This window comes from Dermochelys coriacea, chromosome 1, assembly GCF_009764565.3.
Source record: "Dermochelys coriacea isolate rDerCor1 chromosome 1, rDerCor1.pri.v4, whole genome shotgun sequence".
Taxonomy (NCBI): Eukaryota; Metazoa; Chordata; order Testudines; family Dermochelyidae; genus Dermochelys; species Dermochelys coriacea.
Window position 1 is genome coordinate 248,135,568 of NC_050068.2, and position 19,562 is coordinate 248,155,129.

Consider the following 19,562-nt stretch of genomic DNA (forward strand, 5'->3'; position numbering starts at 1 on the left):
CTGGGATTATGGTCTGGTTGCTCCCCGATGGGGCCCTTGGTACAGCCCCGTGGCCCAGCGGGACGGGCAGACAGGGTGCGGACCCCCGACGGGGCTCTTGATGGGTTGACCTGAATGCTGGGGCGATAGGGGGCGGCGGAGGGAGGATAGCAGCCCCTGGTGGGTCGGGACGGGCAAACACAAAGGCCACTCCCTGGGAGTCATCTGTTGGAAAGGGGAAGGAGACAGTCCCAGGGGTGGCAATAATATCTCGGGAGGTGGGCAGGATAAGGGCAGGGGCAGGGGTAGAGGTGAGAGTCTGGGTTGGGAGAGGGCTCTCACTGATGCCGGGCACAAGCTCTCTGGTGGATTTGGCAGCCACGGCATCAGGAGGTGGACTTTCTTCTGTAGGGTCCTCTCCCGGAAAGGAGGTCGAATGCTCCTCACCAACGAGGGATGCCCCTGGTGGCTCAGGTTCCAGCCGCGTGGCACTGGCCGTCGCCTCAACTGGCTCGGCGGCTCTCAACGGGGTGCCCTCTGCAGCCGGGTTGATGGAGGAGTCCAGGGGCTCCTCGGAGGTGGGAGCAGAAGCAACGGTTAGGGGGAGGGAACATGGGGAAAGGGGGGCTGGAGTGAAGTCACCCAGATCGAGGCCCGCTGGCATAGGATCGTCCTCCCCCTGGGTGACCGGGGTCAGACCCAGGGCCTCGATCTCCTCATATATAGATGAGAAATTGTTTTCCGCTACCCCGGGATTCTCCCCGCTGGCACCTGACGTGACTGTTACTTCGGGGCACACTGGGGTTTCAGATGGTGCCTCGGGGGTCTTGGAGGGGAGGAACTCCCGTGGAGGGGAGATACTGCCTTCCAGTGCTGCCACGTCATCGCCAGCCGGCTCTGGTGGATGGAACACACCCGTGGGTAGAGCGGAAGGCTCGGCATCAGTGCCCCCCTTCCTGGTCTTCCGGGGGGCCTCCGCATCAGATGGGAGGAGCGGAGCTCGAGCCTTCCGCTTGCCCCGCTTCCCCTGGACTAGGGCCCAGCCCTCCATGGCATCATCCAGGGGCTGGCTAGTAGGGGTTGTGTCAGGGGGCAGAGGCGATGGCTCAGGGACTCGAGGGGGTAACGGTGGGGCAGCACAAGGGAGGGAAGATTCCCCTTGGGGTGAGCCCTCTCCCATGCTTGGTGGTGTCCCTGCCGCACCCTCCTCCACAGGCCTTGCCAGATTGCAAGCAGTGGCGGCGGGGTTCTCCCGCTCGTCTGGGCATAGTGGGGGAGATGCCCCTTGGGCCTGAGCGGGAGCAATGGTGGACTGGGAAGGTGGAGGGGCGGTTTCAGGCACCGGGCAGCCAGGGTCGTCGGCGATGACGGGGCCGGTGCCCTGCCAGGGCTCAGGGGTCCTGGATTCCCCTCCTTCCCGGGCCAGGGGGCAGTCCCTCCGGACGTGCCCCATCGCCTGGCAGAGGTAGCACCGGGCCTCCCCCGTGGAATAATGCACCCTGTAATGGGTCCCCTGGTAGGAGACTAGGAAAGACCCCTCGAGTGCCTCTCCGTCGCGCGCCGCCGGCGGCAGTTGAAGCTGCACTTGCCGGCGGAACGAGAGGACGTGACAGAGGGCGGGGTCTTTGCAGCCCAACGGGAGAGGGCTGATGACAGAGATGGTCTTTCCCAAGTTAGAAAGGGCGGGTAACTGAGCGGCATTGTGGAGAGAGGGAGGGACGGAGGTCAGGACCAGGCGGACGCCCAGGTCCTCTAGCGGCTCTAAGGGGACGAACACGCCCCCCACCGCCAGGCCCTTCTCCACCGCCTCCTGGGCGGCAGCCTCCGATGCTAAGAAGACGACGACCTTGCCATACATTTTGGAGGCCGCCACAATGGCCGTGGGCCCCACCACCCTCGCCAACGCCCGCACATAGGTCTCCACGTGGGGTGAGGCGGGCACCAGGAGGCAACGGACGCCGTGCTTCCTGGTCATGGTGGGAAAGGGGCCCCGGCCGCTATAGATGGTAGCGGAGGCGGTGGGCTGGAGAAATGACGTAGCGGCAGGCGAAGGGGCTGCCGCCACCTGCACGTATGCTCTGGGGGCCGGGGGAGGGACACCTGCAGAGCTGGTGGAGAGAACAGCGGGGAGGGGCGCCCCAGCTGGAGATGGGGCCGGGGCATCGGGGGCAGCCCCTGCCATGGAGGGCCTGGTCTTTTTAGCGGGGCCCTTCCCCTTCTTCTTCCCCTGGCCCTTCCTGCCGGCTGGGGGGACTCCCCCCAAATCTGAGGGGGTGATAGACGTGGCAGCAGTGGAGGTCACCCCGGTGCCCGTCGCTGCTGGTGCCCCAGCGGGGGCGATGGCAGATGGTTTGGCAGCGGAGGTAGAAGCTTGGGGGGTTGACAGAGGGGCAGGCGGGGGAGGGGAGCTCGGGCTACTGGAGAGGTCTCACCCGTCTCATCCCCCGCCATCGTGAGCAAGGAGGAAAGGGGGACACCAAAAGGAGGAGGGGAGAGGGGAAGCAGGTCGACCACTCCTCCCCGCTAGGCTGCAGGCAGGGGAGGAGGGCGCCAAAAGGGGTGGGCTGGACGGGGGGCAATCAGGGGTTAGGGGTCAGTCACCGACACAAGGTGGAAATTCCAGCTCCTCTTGGTGCACTACGGGGGGGGGGATGCAACAACATTGAGGGTGCAGTGAAGAGGGTTGCAACTAAAAAGGGGAATTGCACAAGCGCATGGGAGGGGGCATGGGCACACGGAGCGAGGGGCTAAGCGGTCTGGGGTAGAGAATGGGGTAGAGAATGGGGTGGGGGTGTCTGGCCCAGCCAGGGGAGCAGCTGGAGCAGCAGGGAGAGCTTAGGGCCTAGTAGCAGCAGGAGTAGCAGCTTCCCACCTCCCTCCAAGCTAGAAGGCTATGGGAGAGTAGTAGGAGGGAGAGGGAGGGAGAGAGAGAGAGAGATTAGCTCCAGGCTAAACAAATCCCTGGAACCAGGATAAGTGAAATGGCAGCTGCTCCAGGTCAATTAAGACACCTGGAGCCAATTAAGAACTTTCCAGAAGGCAGGGAAAAGGCTAGGTTGATTGGGACACCTGAAGCCAATCAGGGGCTGCCTGAAACTAGTTAAAAGCCTCCCAGTCAGTCAGGTCGGTATGCATATGAGGAGCTGTGGGAGGAAGTTGTGCTGTTGGAGAGGCTGAGTAGTACACACCATATCAGGCACAAGGAAGGAGGTCCTCAGATAAGGGTGAAGTGGAGCTTGAGGAAGTGAGGGCTGCTGTGGGGGGTGGGGAAGTAGCCCAGGGAATTGTACATGTCATGTTTCTAAAAGGTCAGCTACCATAGCTGATACTAATAGGGTCCCTGGGCTGGAGCCTGGAGTAGAGGGTGGGCCCGGGCTTCCCCCCAGCACCACCACCTTTGCCCCCTGATTAATCACTGAGACTGGGAGACAACGGAGACTGTGCAAGGAAGGGTAACTTCTCCTCACCTCCCTTGCTGGCTTATGATGAAAATGGCTCAGTAGACTGTGACCCTTGTCTCTAGAGAAAGAAGGGTTACATGGAGGGTCACAGTGAGCCTCTGAGGCTAGTGAAATCTGCCAGGAAATGTGGGACCCACAGAGGCAAGGACAGAGCTTTGTCACAAAGGTGAGCTAAAGAAGTTGTTCCATGTGCCATCTTGTCCATATCAAAATCTTTCTTCTCCACAGGAAGAGTATGGGGTGTTTTGACAAAAACTAAATGCTTGTCAGTGAAATTCCATCTACAGTAAAGAACACCTGTAAGTGGATAGACCTTTATGTAAGTCCTGGATAGTCTCTAAAAGAGGGAAAAAAATCTCCTTGGTGACAATAATTTTGTCCTTCTTCAAAGATAGAAAGCACAGATCATATTATGTCATGGTCATTGGAAGTGTTCCAAGCCCACTGAGATAGATTTATGGAAGGAGTAGGACAGGGCTCTCCTTGAGTAATGTCAGGTGGTGAACTGACAGTCTTAGGTAGATCCTTTTATCTAGAATGCTGCAAATTTAATTTTCAGAGGTTCTGAGCCTCAGTAGCTCCAAATTACTTGAATGGGAGCAGCAGGTGCACATCACCGATGAAAATCTGACCCTATGATCTTCAGGCAGTTCACAAACTGAAATAAGGCACAGATAACAGTCTCAAATCACTGGCTTCAGCCAGCAATAACATAAGAAGAGAGAGTAGCCCAGTAGTAGACAGCTTTTGCAAACTCCTAAGGAAGGTTCCAAAGAGAAAGGAAAAAAGCAGATTCACTCACCTTGATCATAAACCCTTTCTCAGCATTGGGACCCAGTTACAATTACTGCCTATACTTTGTATCCAGAACCTCAGAAGAAGGGCTGGCTTTGTAACTTCATCACCCAGATCCTTCTCATCAACTGCTCCTCTCTCCAACATGCACACACACAGGCACACACAGCAAGTCTATTTAACAACATTCAGGCTGCCCGGTATCAAAATATAAAAAAGGACACTAGCCACTGTAGATACCTGGAGTTGCTAACTGGAACAGGTAATTTATTTGAACTCCAGGAAACCAGAGCCACTAAAAACAGAGAGACACTACAGAAGAGGCTCACACAATGAACATCATGAAGGAGGTATTGAGAATTTGCCATCTATGTAAATGGGTCATTACATACAGGGATACCAACTGTTACAAAATTATCCAAACTGTTCTGAATTTCCTTCATCTTGCAAATAGAAGCTTGCAAGAAATAAAAACTCCCCATTTTAGTACAGGCAGCAAGTCAACTAGGGCAAATTGACCTTATGCAATTACATCAGGATGTTGCATCACCGAGACACTGCTGGAAGTGAGAAAGAGGTCTGTTCTTTATTTAAATAGAGTATTAGAAAGGTGGTGACCCATGGTCCATATAATGATCATGGAAAAACAATAAAAGCAGAAAGTAAAACTAAGTGAAGAGTCTCTTCATGAAGCTGTCTTGTTTGCTCAGAAACAACCACCAAAAGGAAGTAAGAGGCATTGCTAGAATCCATTTTAATTTAGTAGAAAATCCAGTCCAGGACTTACCTGTGACCAGTCTGAGTTGTTAATAAGTGGAGCTGAGCAAATAATTTACAGTAAAAATGTTACTAGATATATATATTATGGTCATGAAACATCTACAAACAAATTTGTTTCCACATATTTATTCATTCATTCATTAAATTTCCTCTAATTTATTTATGAGTTTTTATTTATTTTCCTCATGGATTGATTACTGTGAATGTCTGATACTATCAGAAATCCAGACTGTGTAGATGGGTTAGAAATGGTCAAGTCATTCACAAGTTAGAGCTGGTCAGAAACCAGTGGTGGGGGGGCAGTTTCAGTGGAAAATTTTGACTTTTTTCACTGAAACTGAAAGACTGAAAATTTAAAACTTTTCAATTTTTCAACTGAAAAGTCAGAATGTTCTAGAGAGACAACATTCTGTGGAAAATTTCATTTAGTCAAAAAGCAATTTCTCCATCAAAAAACAGTTTTTGGCCGTTTTATTTTTTCTGGCTCTTTTATCAGGAGGAGGGATACCTGAAGGCACTGGGACTTTGAATCTCCCAGGAAGAAGTGGCTAGAGCTGATCAGAAAATTATTTTTCTTGCAGCAAATTTCCTTTTAATTGGTTTTGTTTTGTTTTTAATCTAATAAACATTTTTAATGAAAAATGAAAATAAAACTGAACATAGTTTGGTTTTCAAAAGTGGTTTTGGTAAACAAATGTTGAATGTTTAATCAACAACTTAAACAAAAAAAAAAGTCAGGTTTTCATTTTTTGTCCAAAAATTGAAAAATGTCAGCCAAAATGGGGACTTTCTGAACAAATGTTTGTTATGGTCTAAAAGCCTTCCCACACTACCGCACCCAACTCCCTAAAAATTGTTCCTTTGAAAATATTTTGACCTGCTTGTGATGGGGCACACCCCCATTCCAATCTGGAGAAGGCTAACAGGTCCTCTGAGCTCAATCCTTACCAAACATACACACCTTCAGAGCCTGCTCCAGTTGAAGGAAGCAAGCTTAAAATGGAGAGCTGCACACAGGAAGAGGCAGCAACCAGGAGGGAACAAGCTGACTATTGTTACAGAGTAACTGAGAGGGAAACGGCTAACAAGCCTCTACTGCCCAAAGACTTACCAAAACCCCCAAAAGACCTTGGAAAGGTTGAAAGGGCTTTGAAGCTGCCTGAGTGTGACCCCCAAGAAAGGTCCTGCCTACCATACAGCTCTAGAGGTAGCATATAAACAGTGCTTGCTAGGAAACTTTTAAAATACTAAAGAAGTGGGTGCATCTGAAGAAGTGGGTTTTTTACCCATGAAAGCTTATGCCCAAATAAATCTGTTCGTCTTTAAGGTGCCACCAGACTCCTCGTTCTTTTTGTGGATACAGACTAACATGGCTACCCCTCTGATATTTAAAATGCTAAACCTTCCCCTATCTGGGTCACACAGACCTTGCTCAAGGCACTGTTATCCCAGAAATAAGGCTACTATATGATCTAGAGGCTAGGGGCAATTTAAAAGTAATTTTGTCTCCACACATTCAGCCAAAGTAACTGCATGTGCATGTATGATTTTAGTAGCAAATGAGACAGTGAGATCTTTTCTGACTTAGTTAGCTCTATGCCTGGACTCTGTTGCGAGTTTTTGGGAGCCCTGTCACCCTTCTGTACTAAGCATCATCCTATCAAATCTAAAAAACTCTAAATTGCTCAAGACAGGGTACTTCGATATCTCCCACAGAGTGCCATGGATTCAGGTGCAGCTTCACAGGAGATGTAATCTGGGGAAAATTGGAATGGGGACACATCCTCCCAAAACAGTCAGTGAGTAACGGGATGAAGGGCTTATGCTCTTCCTCCACAGTATAGGATATACAGAGCTAGTGAAGATTTTTTTTAAACATAATTTATTTTGGGTTTTTTTTTTTAAAAGAAAAACATGTTTTTTTGGCAAAAAATAATTAACTGGAACTGACTGAAAATTTTCTAATTTTGAACAAAAAAATTGAAAAACATGGCAATATTATTCAAAAGAAATACCACAGAAAATTTATCCCACTTTTTGACCAGCTATGGAACTGGTCAAAAACATTCCAAGTTAGACATTTTTCAAAGGAAAAAAAGACAATTTTTCCACAAAAAAATTTCCCCCCCATCTCCCAACCAGCTCAACTGTAATTGTGTTTAAAAAAAATTCATTTCAAAATATATATATTTTTTCTGACATTTTTATTAAAACATTATCAAAATGGTTATTGAAATGTTTTGTTTACCAACAACTAGAAGTTCAGTAAACAAAAAAATGCAATAACCATTTTGATACTATTCAATTTTTTTGAAAAATATCTGTTTAAAAAAGTCATGAAAGACTTTTATAAAGCTGAAAATGGGACCATTTCAAATACCTTGGATGAGAAATAACATTGACATTTTAAAGCCTTTTGTGAAAACAGGCTTTCATTTTTTAACCAGCTGTAGGGACAGGATAGTATTGCTGACACTAAAGAATGAAACCGGAGAGGGCAGCATGGAGACAACAGAGGGCAAGCAGCAGGAGCTCAGAAACAGCAGGAGGCACGCTGACTGGCCACTGCCTTTTCTAAAAGATACTTTTTGAAGTAGAGTGTATTTCAGAGAAGTTCTCCAGTCTGTATTATACAGGAGATCAGGCTAGATGATGCCAGTGGTCCCTTCTGGCCTTGGAATCTATGAATCTATACATTCCTACTAGGATTGGCTTTTCCCACCATGATTTGGTTTTGTTTGGTTGGTTTTTTACATTCCAGGGGGCTTCTGATCACACTCTGCCATTAGCATTCAGCCCTTTGAGAGGTTTCCACCACAAGAGAGCATCTATTCTGGTGGTTCTTCCTTCAAGCAGCCTGTCAGAGGTCTCTGGATCACTTGGTTAAGATAGGATTCAGTAATCTGAGGACTGGTGGCTTGGCATTTTTGTCATAGCACATTTTGTGACATAAGGTCATGGGGCTACAGAGACACAACACAGGCATAAAAACAGCATACTGCCACGGTGGGAGCCTGGGTAGTTAGACTATCCCACGCACAGGTTGTGTGCCATGTAGCACAGAATCAAGTCTCACTTATTGTGGCAAGGGGCCACCCTAAGCAGGATACCTGGTAGGTTCTGGGGAACTCAACACATGGGGCTGGCAAGAGAACTAACTTTCCCATCCGTTATTTCCCATGTCCCTTTTCTCGTCTATCCCAATAATTTAAGTTAAACGGAGTATTATCAATAAAAATGGCTGTGTCCTTTGCATCACAGATCAGTGTTGAACACTCACTCTGAATAGGAGTCCAGGGATAAATTACATCAAGTACATTGCATTTACTGTTGTGAATTATCGGTCATCCCCCCCACATGCAAAGTAGCTCCATTTGCTCGGGTTGCCCTATGCTTGAAGAATGCAGTCAGCGCCTTCTCTGGAAAGGGGCTCTGGAAACCCTTTTTCCCCTGCTGTGTTCAGCAATGTCTTATCCCATCTAAAATATAGCAAATCTTGTGCAAACGCTGACAAGTTGAAAACTCATTTTCTGCAAGCATTTGACCATGGAAGCTTAATGTTCAGCAAGCATTCATGTGAGTAAAACATGATCGTCCAAACATTAGTGGAAAGTGAATGCAAACGGGAAGTGAGCACAGTCACGGCCAATTCATGTTTCAATTCAACTGAATATTTGTGGAAAGCTTTTTTCCTGTATTTGCCCAGCTCTACTTAGTGAAACATGCTCGAGTACCTAAAACATAGAGGATTCTTGCAGTCCATTAGATGATCTTTCAATAAGAAGAATGAACTGGATTGCTTAGTGCTAAAATCAGGTTAATCACTTATTGCCCCAAACCAGACAATGAAAGAATCCTTCCGGAGGGGTAGATGAAAGAGTAAGATAGAGGTTCATAATCATCATGGGTGTAGCTGGGTGTGAGAGGCATGGACAGGGCAAACAAACATGCTTTTGTGGAGGAGTAACCAGGAGCAAAAGCCAGGCTCGCCTTGAGCTGCCAAACAGCATCAGAAATGGACATCAGCATGCAGTTACCTGAGCTTTCTTCACCTTAATGATCCAAGTGGGAGGCACAATGACAGCAGCATGAGCCCCCAGGGAACACGGCTCCTCGATGTGATGTAACATGAAGCAGGTGACTTTGTTGTGAAACTAGCGAAGGGAGAGCAGAGCCATCAGTGAGGTGGACAGAGTGCAAGAAAAAGGAGAAAGAGGGAGAGAGAAAGGTATGGTGGGGACAGAAGAAACAGGGAGATGTGTGAGGCACTGAGGACTATACCCAGCTCAACTTCTTTTCCCAGTCCTCTGGACCACGAGAGCCTCAGGAACATTAACAAAAAAAAATCCACCTCCCCATTTTCTCATCCCTTGTCAAACGTGTCCTCTACCCACAAAAGACACCCCTGCCTACATACAGATAACTGTAGTAAGACCAAATTCTAAACAGGCAATAGTATACAAAATGGGAATCCCTTGTTCTCTGAACCAGGAACAGCAATGGAGTGCTTGAGAGCTAACCCTCTCATTTATCCCAGGAGTGGCCTTGTTATACTCCAAAAGAAAGGAGCCACAGTCAGCTCTCCTCCTCCAGAAGAATAGACTACCCAAGTGTAGCATCCTTGGGGAAAAGGAATAAAAAGGGTGATCCTAGGGGGCTCTTTTCCCCCTAATAAATGAGCACATCAAACGACCAGGACAAATGAAGTCAAACATGATGATCCTGTGTGGGCAAAACTACCCCCACCATTTACACAGCCCCACCTCCCAACCTCAGTTCTAGCCACTTACCGCCTGCTTGCACCAGGAACAACTGATGGCCACAATCTCTTTACTGTGGAAGGAGAATTTTTGCTGAAATCCCTAGGATGGTAGGAAGAGATAGGAGAGGAACGGTTAAGCTGCTTTCCATCACATCCAAATACTTCTCATCACATGAGAAAGTTTAGCACCTTTAACTTTTGTGACATGACTGAGCTAGATCAGTACAGGGTGGTCATATACAGTCTTTCACATCTCTTGGATGTCCTATGAATGGACTAAGGTGCCTGGGGGCTCTGAACTGTTGCACATTACTGTAATCAACAGAATATCATGACATACACAGTTCATAAACACCCATCAGGTTAAATCCACTGTTGTTATTTAGCTCCCTACTATTATGGAGTGCCATGGTTAAGGTTATTACTGAGTTTCCATTGTATAACTAATTTTGGCCTCCATGATAAAATCTATTAACAACCTTAACCTTATTAACCTTATCAGTCTCAAAGTTAGAAGATTCTACCTGGGGACAAGATAGCATTTTATGGAAAATTTGAAGTGACTCCTATCATTTAACATATATAATATTGAATTATAATACCCTAAAAACAGAGGTGTTGGACGCACTTCCCAAATTTGTCTTCCCCCCGCCCTAACTTCGTAGCAATAAAAAGAAGACTCAGTAGAGAGAGAGAGAACCTATTTTCATATATTTGAATAGACCTGCATGAAATTTAGAATCCATCCTGCAGGAAATACCAATATTTCAACATTTGTATTGCCTCATATCTGAATGTAAAGTTAAAATTCCAATTTTTTTTTTATAGAATGTAAATTTCAAAACCTTTAAATTTAGATATTTTCGATCAAAGCATTTAAACAATCCCAAAATCAAAATGTTTCATTTCAGTTTGTTGAAATGACCCAAAACACTTTGCTCTGAGTCATTTCAACTTTAAATTGAATATTCCAATTGTGGCACTTTGCCTTGTGGGAGTTGTAGTTCATGAGGCTGATGCCTGCACTCTTCCATGTGGGCCAGGCTCCCTTGCTAGACTACCTCTCCCCTGATGCACCCAGAATCATGTGACACCCATGATGTACCACACAGAGCTTGGAAAGAGGAAAATCCACATGGAGTATGGGAAATGTAGTCCTCCAGGGAGCTCAGCCAATAGAAGAAAATGAGGGCCTCAACTATGACTACCATCAGCAATGTGCTGATAGGGAAATGCAGTTCAATGTTTATAGCGTGACCAGATGCCCCGATATTTGGGCCTGTGTCTTATATCCTTATCCTTTTATCCCCCACCCCCGTCCCAATTTTTCACACTTGCTGTCTGGTCACCCTATACTGAACTGATTCAAACAATGTTTCAGGTCAGCTCAACAAAACACAATATTCCAATCTGAGTCAAAACAAAATATTTTGTTCAAATTTTTCCATCAGAAAATCAATTTTTTCCACAAAACTGAGATTTTGCCATTGAAAATTTCAATTTGGCAGAAAATTTTAATCATTTTTAATCAGAAAAAAATCCCAATGGAAAATTCCCAACCAGTTCTATGCTTTAAGGCCAGAAGGGACCATTAAATCATCAAATATGATAGCTTGTATAATATAAGCTGTAAAACTTCATCCAGCTACCCCTTATTAAGCCCCGTAACTTGTGATTGATGAAAGTATATATTTTCCAGAAAGGCAGCAAGTCTCAATTTGAAGACCTCAAGAAGGTGGAGAATTCATCACTTCTTTTGATAGTTTGTTCCAATAGTTAATCATATTCATTATTAAAAAAACTGTGTTTTATTTCTAATTTAAATTTGTCTGACTAACTTCTCGCCTCCCTTGGCTCTTGTTATGCCTTTCTTTGCTAAGTTAAAGAGCCTTTTACTATCTGGTATCTTCTCCCCATGAAGGTCAGTGACTTATCCACTGTAATCATATCACCTCTCAATCTTCTTTTTGATAAACTGAGCAGAAAAACTAAGCTTTACTTGAATCCCAAAGCTGACATCCAATGTCCAGGTCCAAAATGGAGTTGTTTGAAGAATTATAAAATTTGGTTTAGTAACAGTGCCAGGGAACATCTGCTCCACTGCTTCAGTAATCAGGATGCCTCTTATCGTATCTTCTTTGTGAGGGAGGAGGAGGAGGGCAGGCAGGTGCAGAAGAGCAGGCAGATATTATTGTTCAGTGCCATGAAGAGAGAGAATTAAAACAATAATCAAAAATAATCTAACTAGATTATCCAAATTTGGGCCCTTCACTTATCCAAGTCTTTATCTGTTTTGTACCCGCAGGATGTGGTTTACGAGATCACAATCAGCACTCTGGAATTCTCTCTCTGCCTGGCCAATGTGAGAAGGTGCATATTGCAGCTGTCTGTCCAATACTTAGCCTAGGCTGTCCCATACCTGGTCTGCTGTATTCACCGTACACCAGAGCCCATGGATCAAATTCAGTCTCCTGAGGCATCACACCTTGGGACTCCACACCTATACCTGTTTTTTCTCCATGTTTAGTCCCCTACAATCTGTTGATTTCAGGACTTAGTGGCCCCTCTCTCACCTGAGGGGGCAGGCTTTTCACCATGGTGATGGGCTTCACCCACCAATCCTGTCTATGACATAGGCCCATTGACTTCACAAGCACAAATAGCCCAACTGCTTCCTGATTGAGCAAACCTAGTACATCATTTTATGCGGGCCTAAAAATCCAGTCTCAGATCTACAGTATGTATGACAGGAGTGATAGAGACTCAGGACTGACACTGGGCAGATTGATTGCTAACTAAGGGCTTGTCTACACTTAAAACTCTACAGCCATACAGCTACAGAGTTACAGCTGTGCCACTATAGCACTTCAATGTAGATGCTGGGGTTCTGCCATCGGCATACGTAATCTACCTCCCCGAGAGGCAGTAACTAGGTAGACAGAAGAATTTTTCCATTGATGTAGCGCTGTCCACTCTGGGGGTTAAGTCATCTTAATTACGTCACTCAGGAATGTGAATTTTTCACACCCGTGAACGATGTAGTTAAGCCGATTTTAATTTCTAGTGTAGACCAGGCCTGAGTTTCTTCATTCACTGAGATATGAGTTTCTTTTAATGTTTCTCATAAATTTAATTCCTCCTTCCTTTGAAAAAAATATTTTGGCCCCTGGTGGATAGAAAGATTTTTTTTCCAAGTGGATGGAAATACCTGTCTCCCAAACTTGCAACTAAGAAAAAACAAAATCTGGTGCATTTGTTCCAAGGGCCATAAGTGGTATTTTTTTAAATTGAGCAGCTTGCTTTGTTTCTGGGTAAATCATTTTTTTCATTTATTCTGTAAGCTACTTGATTTCTTACAGCGTTAATAGTGAAAATGATCCAGCAATAAAAATATAACAATGGTTACTTTGAAGTAAAATAGCACTAATCTTCCTCAAATTGCTTTACAAATATAAGCTAATCTCTCCTCCTGTCAGGTAAATTAGTAAATATTAAGAACCTGAATTTACATATAGGGAAACTGATGCAGTAAAGTGATTTATCCAAGGCCACAATGGGAGTTGGTGAAAACAGTGGGATTAAAATATTGGAGTTTCCCACTCAAGTTCCTCTGATCAGCCTGCTGGCCATTGCCCCAGGCTTCCTCCTGCCTCCCCTCTGAGTAAGATAGAAAACTAGAATTCACTTTTTCTTTGCTGTTCCTGGGTTGGGTTTGCCTCCACTCACTCCTGAAAGAGATAGAATTATCCCACAAGAAATACATTGCACGGTTTGAGAAACACTAGGATGGAGCACTAACTCCATATTTGAGATGGGGTTGTTCCATTAATGCCTGATTCACCCGTTTCAGGTGTAATATGTAAAACTACATGTTGTGAGACCTTCTTGTGAAAATAAATCACATCGGTGCAGGATGGAGGAAATATATTTGGAGGAACAGAGCTTCTGGATCCCCAGATTGCATTGGGAACACAACCTGTCCAAATAATTGGAGTCAAAGTCATATTAGCAGCTTCCCACATGTAAAGGAGCTATAGGCCACTGGTTAATCACCTCTGATTTCTGTTCCCAAAAAGAGTGCAGAGCTTGCATTAGACAAAAACAGACTAAGCAACTGCTTCAGGCCCCAAGCAACTGAAGGGGGCCCCCTATTAATTATTAGTATGTCTTGGTGGGGGGAATATTCCTGCTTAGGACCCCCAGTGGGCCAGCACCAGCACTGATAAGGTGGGATCTTTCATAAGAAACCTCAGGAAAAAATCTCATGAGACACTATCCTGTATTAGACCATCGGTCCATATAATCCAGTAACCTACCCCCCTACCTGGCCTCCTAGCAGTGGCCAATGATGCTTCAAAAAGAAGTAAAGCAAAAAAATAAGCTAACACACTAAGCAAATGATGTTGGCGGAAATTCATTCCTGACCACAGGCTTATGACTAGAAGTTTGAGATGGGATTGCTCCTAAATCTTTATCTCAGCTTGAATAATGGTAAGTATTATTAACGTTCATTAAAATATTTTAGCTATCCAATTCCAGCCATAGGATTTGACTGATGACCTCCTAGAATAATGAGATCCACAGAATGATTAAGCACTTCATGAAAAATACTTTCTTCTATTGCTCTAAATTTACTTCCATTTCATTTCAATGACTGTCTCCTTTATCTTGCATGACAGGGGAAGTTAAAGGATGGTTTTAAAGGCAGAAGCACAAAAAAAGTAGGAGCACAAAATAAACAAATATTTGGTTATAGAGGAGGTCACTTTGCCATTAAAATACAAAGACATTTTTCTTGTTAGTGTTTTCTTTTATCCTTCCTGGTTTCTGAACAGAGAGCTCTACCAGAACATATGCATGCAAACTTTAACTCTCTGTGTATTAATGTGCTATTCTCTTTGCACTTCTACTGACCTCAACCTCAGGGGAGCCATGTCTTTTGTCAATTCCAGTCCAGACTGGTCATGTAGATACCATGAATATATCAAGTGTTGGTTCTTGTACAACATGCACTGACTGTTCTACAAGCATAATGAATCCCTTTGACACCAGTACTGGAGATAAAAAGCAACTCAGAGAATGGCAGAGGCACAAGAAAACATGGCTCCAATGTCATCGTGTGTCATATCAGCATAAGAATGCTGCATGTAAGCCTCTCACTGCTGGTGCTCACATACCATCTGCCATGAAGAGGATACTGCATCTTACTGCAGCTAGTACCTTAGCTCAGTATCCACGGCCAGTTTGTTACATCTGATTTTCTGGTTCTGGCTAAAAAATACATACCACGGAGAACCTGACAAGACATGGGCTCTGCCCTTTGTCCACACAATAATTAACTGCTGAACCTGAAGAAAAGAGAGATTTCTCAGGAAGAGAAGAGAGAGACAGTAGCATAACCTAGTTCTGGAGAAAGGAAGTTATGCCTAGGTGTAAATTAATTTCAGCACCTCTTAGATGCTTGGAGGACTGGAAGATCTGGGAGAAAAGGTCCTATAGGTAGCCAAGTTTTCTCTTATTTTTTCTATAGCCTTTGGAAATGGGTTTTCAGAGTCTGTACATTGACATTGAGCATTCATTGACAAATCCAGTCTAACACACTGAGAACAATTACGTACCAGGGATGAAGGAATGGTGCTGGACTATAGTGCACTAGTGTTTCACTTCTGGAGATCTGGGATCAGATCACAAGTAAAATAAATTTGCTGTAACCACTTTGGTCCCCATTTGTGCACATCAGAAACCCATCACCCCACTTGGCATGATTATCATTCTCAGCTCAAGAGAGGGCTGGAATAGAATAATTAAATGGTTGGGAAGAGCCACCTGCTGAATTGAATCTATCAGTGTCTAGAGAATCCTGGCATAATCATTATCATGTACATATGCCACTTACCTTTCCACACTGCTTACACTTTCCTTCCTGCCTTCGCCTGTGCACCCAGTGATGTCGGACAAAGTTCTGCAGGAAAGGGACAAAATGAAAACATTAGTAAATGATAGCATCTTACCATTACAGAGCACCTTTCATTCCTCATCACTTTCCAGCCATATATATACAAGAATCACTTCAGCCATGACTGAATTGCAGTCACTTTTGGAACAAAACGTGGCAGCCGTTAAGCAGACGTACTACCCCCCAGTTTATATTGGGAAATTAAAACACCATACACAACTGAAAGTGCAGGAGGAATCTAGGTAGACAGCATTCATTACCCAAATTGGAATCTGAACAGAACAACCCCCCTGCTACTCTCATACAAAAAGAATAGAGTACAGTCCAGTAAAGACAATTACAATATCCGCCAAGAGAGAAGAAGTATCCTTAAAGCACTATGTTTACATAGCATAGGGCCCACTTCTACTCCCCATTAAAGTCAATGGGAGGGGAAGTTCATCAATTAGTTCAGTGGGAGCTAGGTTTGGTCTTATAAGGCAAGAACATGGGTTGGCCTACAGGTCCACGCAGAGGAACAAGGGGGTGTAAGGCGTTCCTTTACTCCACCACATGGACAACCCACACTACGGATCACAGCATGGAGGGAGGGAGAGCAGTATCTGCAGGGCTGCTACCTCCCTTTCCATGCATGGTGCCTCAACTTTTTCCCCTCAATACACCAGCCAACAGAGCTGAGCAAATGTGGAAGGGGATGTAATCTGCATCTAGCATAGGCGCCAACTCCATGAGTTCTCCGGAGAAAAATTGCTCTGCACCCACCGGCAGCTCCCAGCCCCGCCGTCCCAGCTCACCTCTGCCTCCGCCTCCTCCTCCTCCCCTGAGCGTGCCGCGTCCCTGCTTCTCCTCCCAGAGCTTGCTGTCGCGAAACAGCTGTTTTACAGCATAAGCTGTGGGAGGGAGGGGGGAGGAGCGGGAATGTGGTGCGCTCAGGGGAGGAGGCAGGGAAGAGGCGGGGCTGGGGCAGGGATTTGTGGAAGGAGTTAGAATGGGGATGGGGCGGGGGCAGAGTCGGGGGCCACAAGCACCCACTGGTGCCAGGAGAAGTTGGCGCCCATGGAATCTAGTATAGACTAGTGGCAGATTTCTTCCCCGTGGAGAAACGGAAGAGCCAAAGACATGCTTGTAACTCTAAGGGTATAGCTACACTGCAAGTGAAGGGATGACTTTAGCCTGGGTCAGCATACCCATGCTAGCTCTAATGTAGTTAACAGGGATAACAATAGTTGCGTAGATGGTCTAGCAAGCAGTGTATGTACCCATGTTCCCCAGTGGGCTTGCACTTGGTTACATCTACACTTGGAGCTAGGGGTGCGACTCCCAGCTAGCAGAGACATTTATGCTAGCTCTCCCCAAGTTAGCATGCTAAAAATAGTAGTGTAGCCAGAGTAGCATGGGCAGCAGTAAGTGGCAGCACAGGCTAACCATCTTGAGTGTGTACCGATGGGGTCCAGGAGGGTTTGTACTCAGGGCAGCTGGTAATACACTACTACTTTTAGCATACTAACTCAGTGAGAGCTGGCGTACATCTGTGCAAGCTGTGGATTGTACCCCTAGCGCCAAGTGTAGATGTAGCCTCAGAGCAGGCTTGGAAGATTTCAATTTTTATTGGTCAGTGTTGATAAATATCGATTTCACTGTACACAGACAAACCGCCGAAAAGTATTTCCATCGACAGTAATTGACATAGGCAAAGAAATATGCTGCTTGAGATCTTATTGCAGTTTGATTTAAAGCTATTCGTTTTGCACATTTTCACATATGATGCTGACAATTTGTGTTTTAACAGTTACAAAGCTTTAGCTTTTTGAATTTCAACATTTATTGTTAAATAATTATTGTCTGACCCTCCCATAATTCCCCAACTATGAAAACTTAAATTGATAAAAATAAAAAATGCTGAAAATCCATGATTTTGTGCAACTGTGAAAATTTAAGTAGACAAAAATAAAAAGACACTTAAAAATAATCATCAATATTTAAGGTCAAAATAATTAAAAAAATAAAAATGAAATTCTGCCAACCCTTCCTAAGAATCACCAGGTCTGCCCGTAGGACAGCACAACTATGCACTGTCCCTCGCTATGGGTTAAGAGTAAACTCTCAGTCTAGACAATAATTTATGCCATACCCTCTACCCTACACTTTAAAATCTTTTCCTGAACTCTGAAACTTCCTTTTAACAACTAGTACTATCTGGCTTATCAATAAAGCTGGGATATTACACAAGCAAAGCAGCTCTACTTTTTTCCTTCTTTTTCTTTATTTAAAAAAAAATGTGAAAGCCTGACATTAAAACAGGAAATAAGTTTCAACAACTATATTGACTCTACTTTGTTGCACATGTGCTTTTTTCTGTGCCTTTTTATTCTTCTTAAATATGTTCCTTAGGGTTTATGTCATTAGATACATGCATAAATACTGTACATGCATATACATGCATAAATACTGTAAAACATACAGCATCTGTAATGTGGCCAAATTCAGACTGCAGTTGGAATTTGCATTTCTTGAGATTTTGTCGTTTTTAATTCTGTAAGCTAACAAGAAGTGGAAGGTTGGACATATGACCAGGGAAGAGTATAAAAATATTGCTCGGGCATGTAGGAAAGATATCAGGAGGGCCAAATCGCACCTGGAGCTGCAGCTAGCAAGAGATGTCAAGAGTAACAAGAAGGGTTTCTTCAGGTATGTTGGCAACAAGAAGAAAGCCAAGGAAAGTGTGGGCCCCTTACTGAATGAGGGAGGCAAGCTAGTGACAGAGGATGTGGAAAAAGCTAATGTACTCAATGCTTTTTTTGCCTCTGTTTTCACTAACAAGGTCAGCTCCCAGACTGCTGTGCTGGGCATCACAAAATGGGGAAGAGATGGCCAGCCCTCTGTAGAGATAGAGGTGGTTAGGGACTATTTAGAAAAGCTGGACGTGCACAAGTCCATGGGGCCGGACGAATTGCATCCGAGAGTGCTGAGGGAATTGGCGGCTGTGATTGCAGAGCCCTTGGCCATTATCTTTGAAAACTCGTGGCGAACGGGGGAAGTCCCGGATGACTGGAAAAAGGCTAATGTAGTGCCCATCTTTAAAAAAGGGAAGAAGGAGGATCCTGGGAACTACAGGCCGGTCAGCCTCACCTCAGTCCCTGGAAAAATCATGGAGCAGGTCCTCAAAGAATCAATCCTGAAGCACTTAGAGGAGAGGAAAGTGATCAGGAACAGTCAGCATGGATTCACCAAGGGAAGGTCATGCCTGACTAATCTAATCGCCTTTTATGATGAGATTACTGGTTCTGTGGATGAAGGGAAAGCAGTGGATGTATTGTTTCTTGACTTTAGCAAAGCTTTTGACACGGTCTCCCACAGCATTCTTGTCAGCAAGTTAAGGAAGTATGGGCTGGATGAATGCACTATAAGGTGGGTAGAAAGCTGGCTAGATTGTCGGGCTCAACGGGTAGTGATCAATGGCTCCATGTCTAGTTGGCAGCCGGTGTCAAGTGGAGTGCCCCAGGGGTCGGTCCTGGGGCCCGTTTTGTTCAATATCTTCATAAATGATCTGGAGGATGGTGTGGATTGCACTCTCAGCAAATTTGCGGATGATACTAAACTGGGAGGAGTGGTAGATACGCTGGAGGGGAGGGATAGGATACAGAAGGACCTAGACAAATTGGAGGATTGGGCCAAAAGAAATCTAATGAGGTTCAATAAGGATAAGTGCAGGGTCCTGCACTTAGGATGGAAGAATCCAATGCACCGCTACAGACTAGGGACCGAATGGCTCAGCAGCAGTTCTGCGGAAAAGGACCTAGGGGTGACAGTGGACGAGAAGCTGGATATG

At 45.2% G+C, this 19,562-nt stretch overlaps 1 protein-coding gene across 6 annotated transcripts in view; it reads right to left on the reverse strand.

Moving 5' to 3' along the window:
* DGKI (diacylglycerol kinase iota) overlaps positions 1–19,562 on the reverse strand; it is a 304,108-nt gene that overhangs the window by 153,691 nt on the left and 130,855 nt on the right. For 5 of the 6 annotated variants that reach the window (XM_038400325.2, XM_038400320.2, XM_043518610.1 and 2 more), the window contains exons 6-8: positions 15,674–15,739; positions 9,806–9,877; positions 9,053–9,169 (exon numbers count right to left, since the gene is read on the reverse strand). In XM_038400325.2, coding sequence (XP_038256253.1) covers positions 9,053–9,169; positions 9,806–9,877; positions 15,674–15,739 — 255 coding nt within the window. The remainder of the gene's footprint in view (positions 1–9,052; positions 9,170–9,805; positions 9,878–15,673; positions 15,740–19,562) is intronic. The other variant, XM_043518599.1, reaches the window with a different exon arrangement.